The 17,121-nt window shown below is 37.6% G+C and overlaps 5 protein-coding genes across 5 annotated transcripts; 4 read left to right on the top strand and 1 right to left on the bottom strand.

Annotated features, from left to right (window-relative positions):
* The first annotated feature begins 2,873 nt into the window (after nt 1–2,873).
* On the top strand, nt 2,874–5,143 carry LOC126606239 (protein Iojap-related, mitochondrial). Its single transcript, XM_050273598.1, has 4 exons — nt 2,874–3,231; nt 3,503–3,590; nt 4,042–4,139; nt 4,810–5,143. The coding sequence occupies exons 1-4, from the start codon at nt 2,950–2,952 to the stop codon at nt 4,882–4,884; spliced, it is 543 nt and encodes a 180-aa protein (XP_050129555.1). The 5' UTR covers nt 2,874–2,949; the 3' UTR covers nt 4,885–5,143.
* A 1,830-nt stretch (nt 5,144–6,973) lies between these two features.
* LOC126608278 (protein ALP1-like) lies at nt 6,974–10,751 on the bottom strand. Its single transcript, XM_050276140.1, has 2 exons — nt 9,004–10,751; nt 6,974–7,123 (listed from the first exon to the last, which is right to left on the bottom strand). Exon 1 carries the CDS (start codon nt 10,442–10,444, stop codon nt 9,029–9,031), a length of 1,416 nt encoding a protein of 471 aa, XP_050132097.1. The 5' UTR covers nt 10,445–10,751; the 3' UTR covers nt 6,974–7,123; nt 9,004–9,028.
* LOC126608279 (uncharacterized) lies at nt 7,120–8,665 on the top strand. The gene is made up of 2 exons (XM_050276142.1): nt 7,120–7,401; nt 7,848–8,665. The coding sequence occupies exons 1-2, from the start codon at nt 7,120–7,122 to the stop codon at nt 8,580–8,582; spliced, it is 1,017 nt and encodes a 338-aa protein (XP_050132099.1). The 3' UTR covers nt 8,583–8,665.
* A 485-nt stretch (nt 10,752–11,236) lies between the features above and the next one.
* On the top strand, nt 11,237–14,205 carry LOC126608277 (3-oxoacyl-[acyl-carrier-protein] reductase 4-like). Its single transcript, XM_050276139.1, has 11 exons — nt 11,237–11,579; nt 11,749–11,894; nt 11,977–12,030; nt 12,167–12,247; nt 12,338–12,383; nt 12,470–12,564; nt 12,644–12,676; nt 12,758–12,892; nt 12,998–13,091; nt 13,190–13,272; nt 13,889–14,205. Exons 1-11 carry the CDS (start codon nt 11,405–11,407, stop codon nt 13,919–13,921), a joined length of 975 nt encoding a protein of 324 aa, XP_050132096.1. The 5' UTR covers nt 11,237–11,404; the 3' UTR covers nt 13,922–14,205.
* Nucleotides 14,206–16,068: 1,863 nt separating this feature from the next.
* LOC126607546 (TLC domain-containing protein At5g14285-like) lies at nt 16,069–17,106 on the top strand. The gene has a single exon (XM_050275173.1). The coding sequence runs from the start codon at nt 16,254–16,256 to the stop codon at nt 16,989–16,991; it is 738 nt and encodes a 245-aa protein (XP_050131130.1). The 5' UTR covers nt 16,069–16,253; the 3' UTR covers nt 16,992–17,106.
* The last annotated feature ends 15 nt before the right edge of the window (nt 17,107–17,121 follow it).

Here is a 17,121-nt window from a genome sequence, read left to right as displayed (position 1 = left end):
CAAAATAACATTTTTGGAGTGCCAATAACAATTCCTTTTGTTAAATTGTGCAAATAGGAATGGATTCTTATATGTAACAAATCAAGTATTTTCCTTTTGCCATAACATACCACTCATATGTTATATGTCAGTTTCCTTACGCTTCGTTAAGTCTATAAGTTTAGTGGCAATAATGAACCGCACTATAAATTCGTTTGGCTTTCTTAACATATCTAGATGATTTATAAGATGATATAAGTTATTAACCTTTCCAAAAAAAAAAGGCATCAAGCATACACTTTACGAAGTTCAATTCCCCGATCGTCTCATAGAGCATAAACTTTTTTTTTTTTTTTTTTTTTTGTCAATCACTTGCAATTATACAAATAATGAAATTCCCTCTCGTAGAAAGTGATGCTGATAATCACATTAGATAATGACCTTGTTAAGTTTGGATAATCTATACGTGTCAATGATGCATTCGATTAAACCCTAAATAAAGACAGTGGGAGTGGGACAGCGATGGAATAAGATAAAAAGGCGATGTAACAACAACCATATGTTAATGTTATGTCATGAATCTGTGCACTAATGGAAAGGTGCAGAATGACGTCGTTTTAATTGGTAGGTGATGGAGAAAGAAAACTTAGAAGCCTTCATTGTAATCATCATAACCATTATTATTATTTTTTTTTTTTATGTACATCGATATTTTTATATTAAGAGGAGGAGAATTCGACTAAGTTACACAATGGACAGTCTAATTTGATATCGAATTCGCCATTCACGATATTCAAACCTAAAAACTCTTATTTTTAAGTGAAGATAAATACTACCAAATCAAGAGATTAGATAGAACTGTTGTAAATGATTCCCGGTTGTACTGAGTGCCTTTTTATTTTTTTTTCTTTTTATATTCAATGTGTGGCTTTCAACAAATCTTATATAAATATTTTATGTCGAAAAATGGTTGTGTTTCAACCCACCAAAAATATATTATTATGGTAACAAATTAAAATCGTCGAGAAAAATCACACCCGTAACGCAGTTTTGTTTTTATTCCGTCTTTGAAAAAAATTATTAAATAATTAATAGTAAATTCGAACTTGTTCAGCAGAACGACCTGAGAAAATTATAATATATTACAAGTGCATGCATTGTTTATATTACGTCGAATATATTTTGTCATTGATTATTGTATGAGAAGAATAACAACTTGAATTAGCATTAAAGTAATTATAACTTGAAGACAAATATATTAAATAGAGTTTTTGGACAATATTCTAAAAGACGTTACGCGCTATTAACTGAGGGGCTGAAACCTAGCGTCTAGGCGACTAAGCAGGAACCTAGGCGGACTAGGTGAATTTAGTTAAATTTATAGGAAAATTAATGAAAATGACTTTAAAACCTTGAGTTTTAATAATAATTACAAAATAAAGGGTAAAGTGAATAGTATCATGATTGACTTTTTAGTGTAAAAATATAGTTTTTCGTTAAAATGAACAATACCGATAACTTTTTATTAAAGTTCCCTAAATTTATTATAGTAACATATAAATAGGTCTCTACTTATACTCTAGAAAAAACTATACTTGTATTGAGAATTTGGGGAAGTTAAAACTTAAAACATCATGGCATTGACGTCATCATATACCAATGCAACAAAAATAAGAAAAACCCAAAATTCAAAACCAAATTCGAAAATTCAGTAATTCATAATCTAAAATTGACACAAATTAATCAATTATTCAATGAATCAATATATGTGAATGAGATCATGGAGCGAGACATGGAGAAAATAAACACGAAATGGCGAGAGAAATATACGGGTTATTTTTTGGGTAGGTTCCCACAAAACCATTTTAACTTAATTGAAAAAATTAAAAAACAATAGAACCCTAAACCTCGAACTGCTTAGTCACTGATTAACCACCGCCTAGCATGTCAAGGCTGCCTAGGTGGCCGCCTAGCTCTTATCCGATTTTCCTCTACGTTTTGGCTTAAGCTGCATCGGTCTTTCACCGCCTAGCCTAGGTGCCGCCTATTTTTAGAACAATGTTCTTGTATGATTAGGCCAACTTTTAAATAGTTTTTTTTGGTGATTATATTTTTTGAGATGGCATACAACGTTCCACAAAAATGTAAGGAGATGGAGACATATGAATTGGTAGTATCCAGCTGTGTATTTTACAGTATATTATTATATACCATGTATAAGTTATAATGCATCTGCACTATACGTGACATATATAAGCTCCAAATAATTGAATCAGAAATCCTAAGTACCTAACTAATGTACACCTTATTCAACATAAAAAATATAAATATAATAATGTGTGTGTATATATTTATCTTTTTCCCCCAAAGATCGCACTGAAATTTTTTAATTTTCTCCAAATATGGTGCTATTTACTCATATGTTTTTATACACAAAATAAATTCTGTAATTTAAATAGGGGTATGCTATCTACACATCCCATTTTATTTCTCACACACCTTTTGATAATTTATGTCCGTTTATCTTCTTCAATTCATCTGATCCAATGGTCAAAAATTAAAAAAATGTGTGAAAAATAAAATGGGGTGTGTGGATATCACATCCCTTTAAATAACTATTTGGTTGAAAAATTAAAATGAATTAATATACTAATATTACCTGTTCCCGATGCAACAAAAGTTCCAAAACTCAGTTCATCTCAAATCCTCACTTTCCTTTTCCAAGCACACGTGTACTTGACGTTCACGATATTCGTTGACGTTTACCTTTGTGTTACTATTTACTTTCTACCAACCCTTTTGTTACTATTTACTTAACACCGACACGGTGCGTTTTACTTTTGAAGATTCTTCTGGAAGACTGAAAGCGAAACGCCGCCGTTGCGAGCCACTCACTCTACAACGTTCTAAAACGGTAAAACACAAACCCTGCACCCGCGCGCCGCCACAACTAACACCACTAACACCACCATGTTGGCGGCTCTACGATCTCGGTCACTCTCTCTCTCGTTTTCTTCTTCCTCGTCACTCCTTCAACAATGGAAGCTAGGGTTTCCGGCCGCGTACTCTACGTTCGCCGGCAAAGGCCTCCTCGACCTCCAAGAGGTCGAGAAGGTTCTCAGCGACGTTAAGGCAGACGACGTGAAGGTCATACCGGCGGGTAAGCACTGCGAGTGGGCGGATTTCATGGTCCTCGCTACCGGAAGATCCACGTGGCACGTCAAGAACATCGCTCAAGCCCTAATTTACAAGGCAGGTCCGAATTTCTTTCTAATTTCAATTCCTAATTTGTGTTTGGTTGCCGAGAATCGAAGGGAAACGGAAGAGAGTGAAACGCTGAGTCTTATTGCCTACTGACTAGAAAAAAGGAGTGACATATTATCATCTGTTTGGTTGCCTAGAAAATTTGAGTTTGAGTTTTACTAGTTGACAGGGAAAAGGGTAATATGCAATTCTTTTGTTATTTAGATTGCTGCTTGATGTTAACTGGGCCTTATTGTCTTTTGTGTGTGTGTTTGAGCAGTCTAAGCAAAAGCAGCAAGGAGCTGAGCGGCTAGTGCTTCCCAGTGTGGAAGGGCAAGAGGGAGGGAAGTGGATTGTCATCGACTCTGGTATGTTCTGCTCTTTGTAGGATCTTCGTTTTTGGTTGTCGAAAAGTAGTTTTGATTACGTATTTACTCTTGTTATGGTATGATTGGTTTTTTGCATAAACCCGCCACAATATTCCTGGAAAACTGAAAGCAATTTCCAGTAGCCATACGAGGGCTCATAGTTTCCGTAGTGTGTATTTTGACTAAATTATTGAAGGGTAATGCTAGAGAGACCAACTATCTCGACCAAATTCTGGAAAACATATGACGTGGTTGTTGATGATTGGATTATTACTTAACTTCTGATTAACATGCTTATTTCTCATTGGTGACACATCCCATGAAATTTTACAAATGGTAGTAGAACGTATGAATCTTGTACTTCTGCATAACGTTTGCCATTACATGCCTCATTGATATTGTTAGTTCCTTTCTCTTTGGGTTTTAATACTTGGTTTCTTTATTTATTTAGGCAAAGTGATAGTTCATGCTCTTGATGAGAACGCTAGAGCTTACTACAATTTGGAGGCTCTTTGGACCTCGAAGAAGTTGGAAAAAGAAACATTGGAGGTGAATTGCAGTACATACTTTGAATCACATTACTTCGTTATGCTACCCAACCAATGGGCGCTACTCGAATATTATCAATGTTTTTGAGAGATCAGATCACCTAAGCACTTTTTCACTAGGTTTAAGCCGTCGTTAATCTAACCAAATATCTCAATCAGCTTTACAGGTACACAAGCCATACAGTAACTTAAATTTATCTTAGAGCAAGTTTGACTTATGGAAAAGTGATTTTGGTTGGTTGAAACTTGCATGATGGTTCTTATACTAATTTTTGTGGTAATTTAGGTTATCAATTTTTCATCAGGTCTTGTATCAAAAATGAAAAGAAAGAAAAAGAAATCCTTGTGTCATTCTAGTTATCAGTGTCCTGAAATCAGTTGACATAAATAGATTATTTCTACATATTTACAAGTCAATTAGTTTCTTAGGGTCTTCTGATGTTGCAAAACTAGAAGTAAAGGTCCGATATGGCTGGCTGAAGCTAGTGCTCGTCGTGGACTTTAGAGGAATACTGTTGTCCAGCCATGTTAAAATTCTGCTAGTTTATTGATATTTTGTTTATTGTTCAGTTAACATTACTGAATTGGTAACCTATGTCCTTACTCTCACGTAGATGCAAAGTTATTGCGTGCATAATTCCTCTTAATTTCTTGTTTTTTGATTTGTTTAGGATTTGGATAAGGCTTTTGTGAAGATTCGTCCGAAGAACAACTCCAAGAGGAAACCAACAACGAAACGGGCATAATCATCGATTTTCAGATGTATAAGAACCCTTGCCAATTTATCTTTAACATCATCAAGCTCCATGCTTCTTCTAAATGTACATTCTGGTTGCTTATCTAGTTGAAATTTTCGTGGTGTAAGACTTAGACATTTACACTGAAGACATCATCTCTGACTTTTAATAGGGCATCGGGTGGGTTGGGATTGAGCTTCAACCCGTGGCAAAAACCTGTTTTAGATCTTGTATCGAGTTTTAATACAAGCGATATTAATGCTGAGAATGTCCTTGGACTGCTCTTGGATTGCCAGATTTCATAAATTTCTCTTTTTTTTTCATTGATAACAACCCCAAACGAAAGTTTAATGTTCGAATATAACAACGACAGAAGTTCCAAAATTAGGTTGGATGGTGGCCGGTTCAGAAAAAACAACTTACATGACACAGTTATACTATCACATAACATTTTGCGTCCATGAAGTTAAGTCCCCCTGATTTAGGGCCGTTCATGGATTAAATCCGGTCTACGTCCTTCAAAGCAAAGATCATGACCCAGACGTCTGTCGTTACACAACCAAAAGCCCAAACAACATTTGGGCCCAACAAACAGTTGCTACAGCCCAAGTGTTTTCATTATTGCTTTAGCAAGACATTATTTGTATTTCAAGTTAGGACGAATGTTTGATTTCGGATATTTCATGTTTAAGTTCTGGATATTTCATTTTCTTTGTTTAAGTTCTGAATGTTTAAACCCTAAAACGTTTACGACATGCATGATCATTAAACTGATATATTTTTCAACATTGCATGCCAACCATGACCATAGAGACAGAACCAGCCATCTCATTCATGCTAACCATCTCATCACTCACAATATTGACTGGCTTGAGGAAGTCTGACTTCATCAACCTAAATCATAGAAGAATTACAAATTTAAAAGGGGTTTGCATGTGGAATACAACATATACCTCATAAAATTTGGACCAAGAAAAAAAAATGGATAAGCATATTGTGTTCAAATTTAAACAAGTTAAAAAAAAAAAAAGGTCTCGTCCCGTTGCACTCATAAATATTGTACTAAACAACAAACGGAACATGGGTATTTTAGTCATTTTAATCTTTTGGTTACGTTCCTTCCATGCGCTACCGTTGAACGAAACAACTGTCACGTTCTATCCTGCACGTACCAAACATAACACAGAACATCTGTTCCTTTATATTTCGTTCTGTCCTGTCTACATACCAAACGGTACCTCAAAGCAAAGATCATGACCTAGACGTATGTCGTTATGCTACCAAAAGCCCAAACGACATTTGGGCCCAACAAACAGTTGCTACAGCCCAGGTGATTTACCGCATGGAAAATACCAATTTCTTCGCTTAATTATCCGCGTTCCATTTTCCGCTATTTTCCGCGTTCAACCTCAATATTACCATCCTGCCCCTCCCCCTCATCATTGTCATATATGGCTTCATGGTAATTAAATGCAAAAGCAGCCCCACTCGTCAATCCCAGCAGCCACTTCGTAAGAGCACCTCCAGCGGGGGAGGTTGCTCGGGGGCCAGTGGGTCAAACAGTAGCAAATTGCTGGGGGGATGACCTCCAGCGTATGGAAGCCCGAGCGACAGGCGAGGCCCGAGGAGCAGGCCCGTCGAGGATTGCCAGCCCGAGAGCCCGAGGGCTGCGTCAGGCGCGTGCGTTTCACGCGCGCGTGGGCGCGAGTCGTCCGACAAAAAAACAGGGCAGGGGCCCGCGATTTCAGTTTTGAAAAGTTACCGTTGGGGAAGCCACGTGGCTTCCCCATGTCCGTTTGATTGAAACGGTCCTATTTTATGGGCCGTTGGATTTCCAACGGTAAAAAACATTTAAAAATCTAATTTAATTTCATCCGTTTGATCTAAGATCAACGGTCCACGTTATTAGGCTTTGTAAATTAAAAAAAAAAAGAAAAAACAGTTTAAAAATCTAAAATGTTACCGTTGTGACACGTGGCACAATCTGGAGTGTTGGAATTTAAATTTTTTTAAATCCAACGGCAGAGATTAATTAGGTGAATAAAAATTTAAAAAAAATGTAAAAAAATTCTTAAAAATCCGAAAAAAAATTATGAAAAATTATAAAAAATTTTGATTTCACTTCACCTATAAATACCTTCTCATTATCTTCTACCCTACACCACAATTTCATATTTTCTCAACTACTTTCAACCACATTCCTATCTTTCTTTCAAAGTTTCAATCCAATTTTTTTCCAACAAAATGACTACTCAACCAGGTACGAATTGGACGCTTCTTGAAGATGTTGCGTTGTGTACTAGTTGGGTTCAAGTTACTCATGATTCGATTACGGGTAATGAGATGCAGTTGCGAGAAATGTGGAGTCTTATTCATACCAATTATCTTGAGAAAATGGGTGGGCAAAGAACTAAGGAATCGATGTCCAGTCGTTGGAAATTACTTAGTCAATCGTTTAGTACGTGGAGAGACGCCTTGGCACAAGCTAGTGGTAATCTTCGAAGTGGGGAAAATTTAACGGATCAGGTAACAATATATTATTTATTTGTTAGCTACTTTCATTATATTTATTTGTTTGTATTATTTATTTGTTATCTTCTTTCATTATAATTATTTGTTAGCTACTTTCATTATATTTATTTGTTTGTATTATTTGTTACCTACTTTCATTATAATTATTTGTTAGCTACTTTCATTATAATTATTTGTTTGTATTATTTATTTGTTACCTACTTTCATTATAATTATTTGGTTGTATTATTTATTTGTTACCTACTTTCATTATAATTATTTGTTAGCTACTTTCATTATATTTATTTGTTTGTATTATTTATTTGTTACCTACTTTCATTATAATTATTTGTTAGCTACTTTCATTTATAATTATTTGTTTGTATTATTTATTTGTTACATACTTTCATTATAATTATTTATTTGTTACCTATTCTCATTATAATTATTTGTTTGTGTAGGAACTTCAAGCACAAGCTTGGTATGGTGCCAAAACCAAAAGCAAAAACAAAACATTCACCCGGTTTGAATGTTGGAATATTGTCAAAGATTGTCCTAAATTTAGAGTTGTGCATGTCGGTCCAGAAGTTTTCATGAACAGCACCCCTCTACACTCTACACCTGAGCATGCCTCGCATGATCATGATGAAGATGATGAAGAAGTGCCTGAAACGCCCCCCGTTGAACAAGCGTCGGGGTCAACCCGTTATCCAATTAGGCCTCAAGGTAAGAAGGCTTCAAAGAGAAAAGGTAATGCTTCCAAGAATGATTATGCAAAGTATATGGAAGATCTTGCCCGCCAAGGTGAATTGAATTTGGCCCGGGAAATGGCTAAATTTGAGGCTGATAAGGCTAGAGAGGATGCAAAAGCTGCAGCTTTTGAGAGAAAATTTGAAGCTGATGAGAGAGAAAGAGAACTACTTCGGCAAGAAAGGGAACATAGAAGAGAAGAAAGAATGGCTGAACGAGATCGTGACATTATGAAGGAGCCTTTAGAAGGGAAGTCTCCAGACTCTAAATATTTTTGGAAGTCAGAGAAAGCGGATGTGTTGCGAAGGAGGCGTGCAAGAGAAGCGAGAGCAAGAGGAGATGGTCCTAGCACCACAAGAGAAGATTATCCTAGCATGACAAGAGAAGATCATCCTAGCACCACAAATTGGTTAGGTGATGGTTATCATCCATTCACGAACCCATAATTTTCCAATCAATTCGGGTTGTAATTTCTTATTCGGGTTGTAATTTCTTATTCATTGAATAGAGTACTTTATGTTGTTTCCAATTTATTGAACTTAGTACTTTATTCAAAACACATTTAAACACACCAAATAAAATAACATCAACACACCAAATAAACACACCAAATAAAAACAAACACCAAATAAAATAAAATTACATTTCAACTCACTAAATGAACTAAAAAAACACACCACATAAAATAAAATAAACACACCAAATAAAAACAAACACCAAATAAAATAAAATTACATTTCATCTCACTAAATGAACTAAAAAAACACACCACATAAAATAAAATAAACACACCAAATAAAATAAAATTACATTTCAACTCACTAAATGAACTAAAAAAACACACCACATAAAATAAAATAAACACACCAAATAAAAACAAACACTAATGAACTTAAGTATCGTCAGCACCCCTCAATTCCCACTGGTGCTCTATCAAGTCAAGTTGGCGGGCATTGTGCATATTTGACCTTTGAAGTGCAGTATATCGTTGGATGATCCTTTCATTGTAACGTCCATCCCTTTCTAATGGCTCATGTTGCACGGGCTCATCGGTGGCGTCATGAGCACAATATATACGTGTTCTTGAATTGTTCATCGTGTCTGGCTCATATTCATCAACGGCTTCATAATCGTACTCATCTTCCACAATCATGTTGTGAAGAATGATGCACGTCATCATGATGGATCGAAGCGACTCTACATCAAACAATCTGGCAGCACCCCTGATGATCGCCCAGCGAGCTTGGAGGATACCGAAACAACGCTCCACATCCTTCCTGCACCCTTCTTGACATCTTGCAAAGTGTTTTTCCTTTGCACTGCGCGGACGTGGCACTGTTTTGACAAATGTTGACCACCTTGGGTAAATGCCATCAGCTAGGTAGTATGGCCCGTCGTACATACGTCCATTGACCTCATACGTGACTTTTGGTGCATTTCCTTGCAGGACATCGTTGAACACTGGGGATTGGGCAAGGACGTTGAGGTCATTTTGAGCTCCCGGAACCCCGAAAAAGGCGTGCCAAATCCATGTATCAAAAGATGCCACCGCCTCCAAAATGATACTTTTTGATCCTTTTCTGTCCCCATAAGCGCCTTGCCATGCACTTGGACAGTTTTTCCAAGTCCAGTGCATACAATCAATGCTTCCAATCATCCCTGGAAAACCTCGCATCTCGCCTTTCTTCAGAAGCCTTTGCAAGTCCATATGAGTAGGTCTCCGGAGGTACTCTGCGGTGTAGATAGATTCGATTGCCGAACAAAACCTCATGAGGGACTCAAGAATGGTTGATTGTCCCATCCTCGTTATCTCGTCCACTTGGTCTGCAGCTGCTCCATATGCAAGCATCCGCAAGGCAGCAGTAATTTTTTGCTGAGGCAGGAGACCCATAGCACCAAAAGCATCCGGCTTTTGCACAAAGTAAGAATCATGGTTGCAAACAGCGCCCATGATTTTGTTGAACAAATGTCGTTCCATTCTAAAACGACGTCGGAAGTATGTTTCAGGGAATGCACTGTTACGGACAAAATAATCGTCCAAGAGCTCCTGACCTCGTCGTTGCCTGTTTCTATCAATGTTTACAGCACGGTTGGGCCTGCAGATATGAGCCACAGCTTGGACGACTCGACGGGATTGTGAGGCTCCTGCCATTCTTGATTCGTCATCTCTCCGTCTACGCTCGTCATCCTCTTCCATCTCATTTTGGGCCCAATCCCTAACATTGAACATTCCTTGTGATTGGTTAAACAATTCTTCCTCTTCTTGCTCGATTTCCCACATCATCTTTGAAGAAGAAGAAGAAGACATTGTAAAAAGGAAGCAGAAACTATGAATAATGATAGGGATTTTGGTGAAGAAGGAAGCAAAAACTATGAATAATGATAGGGATTTTGGCGAAGAAGGAAGCAGAAACTATGAATAATGATAGAGATCTTGAGAAAATTGGTGTGAGATTTATGAGGATGGATGGGGGATTATATGGAGGATTTAGAAGGGATTAGGTTGTAGATAATGCCACGTGGCATGCCGTCATTCGTTAAAAATCTGGTGGAAATCTATCCTCAAAGATTGTAATCGGATTGTGACACGTGGCACGACGTGATTGGTTAAAAATCTTATCAGAAATCCATTACCAATAATTGTCTTTTCAGATAATGACACGTGCCTTGACACAACGATTAAAAATCTTATCGGAAATCCATCACCAATAATTTTCTTTGCGGATAATGACACGTGGCGCAACGAGAACGATTAAAAATCTTATCCGAAATAACAAATATAATTATTTTGAATTATTTTATAAATACAAAAATACAAAAATTTTATTGCTATTGGCTTTTCGGATAATGACACGTGGTGCAACGAGAACGATTAAAAATCTTATCCGAAATTACAAATAAAATTATTATGTATTATTTTATAAATAAAAAAATATTAATATTTTATTGCCAATTGCCAGGGCTATTCAGTGCAGGGGTGGAGATGCAAAAGGCAATTGACAGGGGAATGCACTATTCATTAAGGGCAGTTACTGTTCACTAGGTGGATTAAATAGTGAATTGCCTGGGGGGAGGGCTCCTACACTGGAGTTGCTCTAAGAAACAGCTCAAGCTTTGTTTCCCTCGCCACTGTCGGAGTTCCCAAAGCACTTCAACGCAGAGCACAACCTCACCAAAACGCCTTCGTTTTATAAAAGCTGATCGCCAATTCCTCGCATTTCGAGCTTCTCATTTCTCCCTTTGCATTTTTCAATTCTCCAGAGCTCCCATGGCTTCGGTATCTGCATCAAACGTCGTCGCTTTAAAATCCGCCGTTAAATTCGGCGCTACCACAGACGGCAGGGCCTGCCAGTTCAAGCAATGGGCTCCGATTGGTGGCGCAACCGTATGGGGTCGGAGCATTGGGCTTCAGTATAGATCCAAGCGCTCCTCCATTTCCCCAGGTAATTCGAATTCCAATTAGTCATCGAAACGATTTGTTTAGTTTTGATTTAGGATGATTAGGGATTTAGAGAATGTAGAAATCAGAAAGTAGTTGGTAATGTTATGTAAGAATTTTGGAAATTGAAATGAAAACTATAATTTGATGGTGATGATGATGGCACGTGACAGGTTACGTGAGGGCACAGGTGGCGACGCTGGAGCAAGCGACCACCGGGGAGGCCAAAAGTGTGGAGGGTCCGGTGGTGGTGGTGACCGGAGCTTCTAGAGGCATCGGCAGAGCTATTGCTCTGTCTTTGGGCAAAGCTGGTTGCAGGGTTAGTTTTTTGTGTAATGTTCTTTGTTTCTGTATTCTGGGTTTTGGTTGTTGATGGCGAATTGATGATTGTGTGCGGACAGGTCCTTGTTAACTACGCTAGGTCGTCGAAGGAGGCCGAAGAGGTTTCCAAAGAGGTACAGTCAAATCATCCATGCAAATCATACGAATAAGTCTTGCTGACTTGAAAATTGGACTAAATTTGTGTGCTATGATTGTTGGGTTTATTTACTAGTGATAGAGCGATATTGAATGAGGGCTGTGTTCTTTCAGATTGAGGCATTCGGTGGACAAGCTATTACTTTTGGAGGGGATGTTTCGAAAGAAGAAGATGTTGAGGCGATGCTCAAAACTGTACGCAAATGTTCCTTCTTATGATTAATTGGGTTGTTTTGGCATGATTATGCTAGTTTGGTGATGTGGTTAATGATTTTGCATCTGCAGGCAGTTGATGCTTGGGGAACTGTTGATGTACTGATAAACAATGCAGGTTATTGCAAATTTCACCTGCTTTTTGTCTAATGTCCAATTTCAAACATGATCGTCATTCGTCCAACTTTTATACCATGGTTTCAGGAATTACCAGGGATGGTCTGTTGATGAGAATGAAATTAAAACAATGGCAGGAGGTCATTGATCTAAATCTTACCGGTGTATATCTATGTACCCAGGTATGTGTTTCGAATTTTCGTTTTTCATGGAAATGCTACTTGACTTCAATGTCGAACTGAGGAACTTCACTTTTTTCAGGCAGCAGCCAAAATCATGATGAAGAAGAAGAAGGTGAATACCTTTCCTTTCAAAAGGAGTATCCCCGACCTTTTCATCTAATGTCTTATCCCAGTCAAATAATGCTTCTTGCAGGGAAGGATTATCAATATAGCATCTGTTGTTGGTCTAGTTGGAAATGTTGGACAAGCCAACTACAGTGCTGCAAAAGCAGGAGTAATTGGCCTGACCAAGACTGTTGCTAAGGAGTATTCAAGCAGACACATTAATGTGAGTATTCCAAGATTCTTCTATTTGTTCCACTAATCAGACACATCCGGAGATGGAATTAAATCCAGATGATGGATTGAGTCGTAAACAATGGATTTCCTTCAGGTTAATGCTGTTGCCCCGGGCTTTATCGCATCAGACATGACTGCCAAGCTAGGGGATGACATTGAGAAGAAAATTTTACAGACTATCCCATTAGGTGAGGCTGGGGAAACTCTAGTTATTCAAGTCAAGTATGTTTACAATAATAGCTTATAATAGTTTGCTAAATTTTTTTCATACTGGCTTTTGTTACAGCTAGGTATGGCCAACCCGAAGAAGTTGCTGGACTGGTGGAATTCTTGGCCCTTAGTCCTGCAGCCAGTTACATGACCGGACAGGTATAAAATACATATCAATTTTTGGAATAATTGTTGAACTCTTTGGACTTGAATCTTTCTGATGGTTACTTAAATGTGACTTATTATGGCCTGTGAAACGGGATGCAGTATGCTTCACCTATCTTGGACCTATGATAAATTTGACTTGGACTCAAGTTGGAATTTCATAGACGGTTTAACTATTAGTTTGAATGTGATGGAATCTAAATGTAATTGTTTTTTGGATAAGTTTAGCCTCGACAAAAGTTCTTTAGTTATCAAGTTACTGCATTTCTCTTCAAGATGATTTATTGAAGGGGATAAATGAAGGAGATTTTTAGATCATTGGAATGGAAGTGTATCACATTTTGGACAAGTGAACCCAGATGGATCACAAGGGCAGTAGTGCCTATTCGTGGTGACTATGTTGCGATTAAGGAGCTTTTCTGTGGAAGTTCATCGGTAGCCCAAAACTGTTGTGTTAGAAACCTTTCTTGCAATTTATTTATCGATGCTTATTGTAATTAGCGAAGGTCGTGTCATTACCTTGACCTTCCTGGCCTTTATACAATTATCATTTGACAACAATCTGCTTCTCTAATTTTGCACCAGTGACCATAACACGCCTTTCTTGCAGGTGCTCACCATTGATGGAGGGATGGTCATGTAGGTTTTCCATATTGCCGGCCTAAGAGAAATGTATTAGAACCTTTGAGCTTCAGAGTTCCTACTATGAGATGGAATCAGCAGATTCTACCATGACGGTAAAAGTTTATGTGAAAGCTCATCAAATTACAGGTCTTTCGCTTTAAGTTAGTTCTACAACAAATTTCACTGCAAGTTTTGATAGAATTTCAATTTTAGCTTGTTACTAAAAAGAGCTCTGTACGATGACATGTTTGTGGAATGTGTACCAACTTGTACACTCTGAAAATATCTCTTTAAGTGGGGACACGTGAAGACGCCTTTTTAGTTTGAACGAAGTTGGTAAAAAAGATAATTATTCCTCGTTATACCAAGTTTAGAGATTAATACTCATATGTTTTTAGTTCAAAGATCAAAACGTCAATTGAGTTAAAGTTTAAAAGACTATTGTCCTAATTGTTTCAAATATCTAGTTAGTGGTCAAGTTTAAATTTGCCCAATTTAGTAAATAACTTTACTCATTTCCGTCTAATTTCCGTGTAGAACCAAACATCAGTAACTGTTAACGAGATATTATACAAGCCAGGAGAACCAATCTTGTCAGATTCAGCAAAAGGACAAAAATGAAAATTGAAGAAGTAAAACATAAGGACAAAAGTAATATTTAATCCACATGACACGATTTTGCGTTGGACTCGAATTGTTCAACTTTCATGGACCACTTAATTACGAGTTTGAATTGTACAATGGATACGTCAGGAACATTTTCGGTTCACCAATACAATACTAGAATATACTAATTGAAGTAAATTATGGACCATCTTAGTTTTGCAAATGATTTATATGAAATGAGTTTATTGTTGCTATAGCATCTGGATCAATAATATCTTGTTATACGTAAGGATTTTCTCCATATAACATGATATAATTAGACCGAGATAACACATGGCGGTGAATTTATTTCATACAAATTTCTCTTCTTTACAGCTAAGCAGTGTTTAAAATATCCACGAAACTGTCGATATTTCTGGCGAAAACCCGAAAATCAAGGATCGATATGGAAATGAGGTGAAATGCAAACTTTACCTTCTATCGACGAGATGTTGAAAATTAATAAATATCAACGATATTTACCAATTTACCATAGAAATTTTGCTAGAACATATTGCAGATTTCGAATTTTTTAATTTGTTTTGAAAGAAAATTTTCTCTAACTTCGACTAAATTTGAATGAGTTAATATACCCATCGAAAACAACGGATATCGAATATTTACATAAATTTGTACATCCATATTTCCGATATTTTAAACACTGCTCTTAAGTGAAGAATTTTTTTTTTTTTACAAAGGATATTATCTACACTACGGGTGAGGGGTGAACTTAATCTCACAATGACCTAGCAATAATGTAGTTCAAATTCGCATTTAACGAGAATTAAAACTAAGACATTTCACTTACAAGTAAAAAACAATATTACTAGACTGTAATAAGTGGTTCTTAAGCCAGCTATTGAATCAAGGGTTTATGTAGTACTAACTCTATATACAAAGGAATAATTGTTTAATTTTTTGCTTGGAAGCATAAAAGATAAGAATATTACGTGTTAGGATTCCAAAAATTGAGATCCGAATATGCGACCGCCGTCGAAAGGGATGGTAGCAATTAGCAAAGCTTATGAAACACAAATGCCTATTAAACTTTGATTTGTTAATTTTCATGTTTCAACACCCATATTATTATTATTGTTATTATTACTTGAGAGACTCAACAACCGTATGACTTGTGATTTGTGGCTACCAATAATTACCCAAAAAGAAGAAAGTGAACTACCGTGTTAAACACACAACAAACATGATTGAGTTTATGATTAGCTCAAATGACAAGGAATGAATAGATGAGTTATAATTAAGTTAGAGTTTCGATTTTATCGAATTTGTTAAAAGATATTTAAATTTGAGTTAGGTTAAGAGTTCAACCTCCTTCTACGTACATGAAAGAAATTTTGACAAACAACGAACGTTTGGATTGATATATTACATTTAATCACGTTCAGTTGAGACTGAATGTCGCTAAAACAAATTAAATTATGATTAGGATCGCTAAGGGTCCACCCACGAGGATTTCCTTCTACTTTTCATCCACCTCTCACTTAAAGCTATCTCACTCTTCTTCAAAAGCAGGTCACCTTAAATCCACTCTCTCTCTCTCTCTCTCTCTCTTTCTCTCTCTGTCTGTATATGATTAACCGAAGCTAAGACTCTTCCTCAACAGTTTTGGAGCCCAATAGTTTCAAGTTTCGACCTTTTATTTCTGCTTCTCTCTCTTACCTTGTTCCTGCAACTGGGTTTTGATTTCCATGGAGACCTCAGCACTCCCCACCCCAACACTCCCAACATTCTTCTCCATCTTTCTCCTCATCTACCTCTCTGCTTATTTCCTGCTTTTCCGAAACTGGGGCCCAAAACACCGACCAGAAGCTTCAAGCTGCCTAATCTCTTTATCCCACGGCTCCGCAGCTGCGGCCATGGCCGCCCACGCAATCCTCCGCAGCCACAAAGCCACCACCTTCGCCTCCCCCAACACCGACACCCAAAACACCGTGCTCGAGTTCAGCATCGCCTACTTCTCCCTCGACCTCCTCCACTACCTCCTCTTCTTCCCCAACGACGTCATCTTCATCCTCCACCACCTCGCCACCCTCTACGTCTTCACCACCTGCCGTTACGCCGTCCGCCACGGGGCCCACGCCATCCTCGTTCTCCTCCTCCTTGCTGAGATCACGAGCGGCTGCCAGAACGCCTGGACCCTTGCCGGGTTTCGGAGGGCCGGTTCGCCTGCCGCCGCCAAATTGTACGACTTTTTGTCCCCTAAATTCTATGCTTTTTACAGTGTGTTTAGAGGGATCCTGGGGCCGGTGTTCATGTTCAAGATGGGGGCGTTCTATGTGAGTGGGGCGGCTGACCCCGTCATCCCCAGATGGGCATGGGCTTCTTGGATGGTGGTGATTTCAATTGCCATTTGTCTTAGTATTTTGTGGGTTCTGAATCTTTGGATCGATTGGTACAAAAACAAAGTGCAGAAGAAAAAGAGGTAGAAAAATATCTATTTTTTATTTTTTTTTTATGAATTGGCTGTAATTTGCTAATTGCATGTATAATACAAATATATAAGTTTAATATTTCCAATACAAATATTTAGGTTTCACATAAGTAATACGCCAAAGA

Source organism: Malus sylvestris, chromosome 16 (assembly GCF_916048215.2).
Source record: "Malus sylvestris chromosome 16, drMalSylv7.2, whole genome shotgun sequence".
Lineage (NCBI taxonomy): Eukaryota > Viridiplantae > Streptophyta > Magnoliopsida > Rosales > Rosaceae > Malus > Malus sylvestris.
This window is presented reverse-complemented; position numbering and strand designations above follow the sequence as displayed.

Coding starts and splice junctions, on each gene's coding strand:
- LOC126606239 (XM_050273598.1), top strand. CDS start 2,950: ATGTTGGCGGCTCTACGATCTCGGTCACTCTCTCTCTCGTTTTCTTCT. Junction 3,232..3,502: donor CTCAAGCCCTAATTTACAAG/GCAGGTCCGAAT, acceptor GTGTTTGAGCAG/TCTAAGCAAAAGCAGCAAGG. Junction 3,591..4,041: donor GTGGATTGTCATCGACTCTG/GTATGTTCTGCT, acceptor TTATTTATTTAG/GCAAAGTGATAGTTCATGCT.
- LOC126608279 (XM_050276142.1), top strand. CDS start 7,120: ATGACTACTCAACCAGGTACGAATTGGACGCTTCTTGAAGATGTTGCG. Junction 7,402..7,847: donor GGGAAAATTTAACGGATCAG/GTAACAATATAT, acceptor TTGTTTGTGTAG/GAACTTCAAGCACAAGCTTG.
- LOC126608278 (XM_050276140.1), bottom strand. CDS start 10,444: ATGTCTTCTTCTTCTTCTTCAAAGATGATGTGGGAAATCGAGCAAGAA.
- LOC126608277 (XM_050276139.1), top strand. CDS start 11,405: ATGGCTTCGGTATCTGCATCAAACGTCGTCGCTTTAAAATCCGCCGTT. Junction 12,248..12,337: donor TTGAGGCGATGCTCAAAACT/GTACGCAAATGT, acceptor TTGCATCTGCAG/GCAGTTGATGCTTGGGGAAC. Junction 13,273..13,888: donor CCAGTTACATGACCGGACAG/GTATAAAATACA, acceptor CCTTTCTTGCAG/GTGCTCACCATTGATGGAGG.
- LOC126607546 (XM_050275173.1), top strand. CDS start 16,254: ATGGAGACCTCAGCACTCCCCACCCCAACACTCCCAACATTCTTCTCC.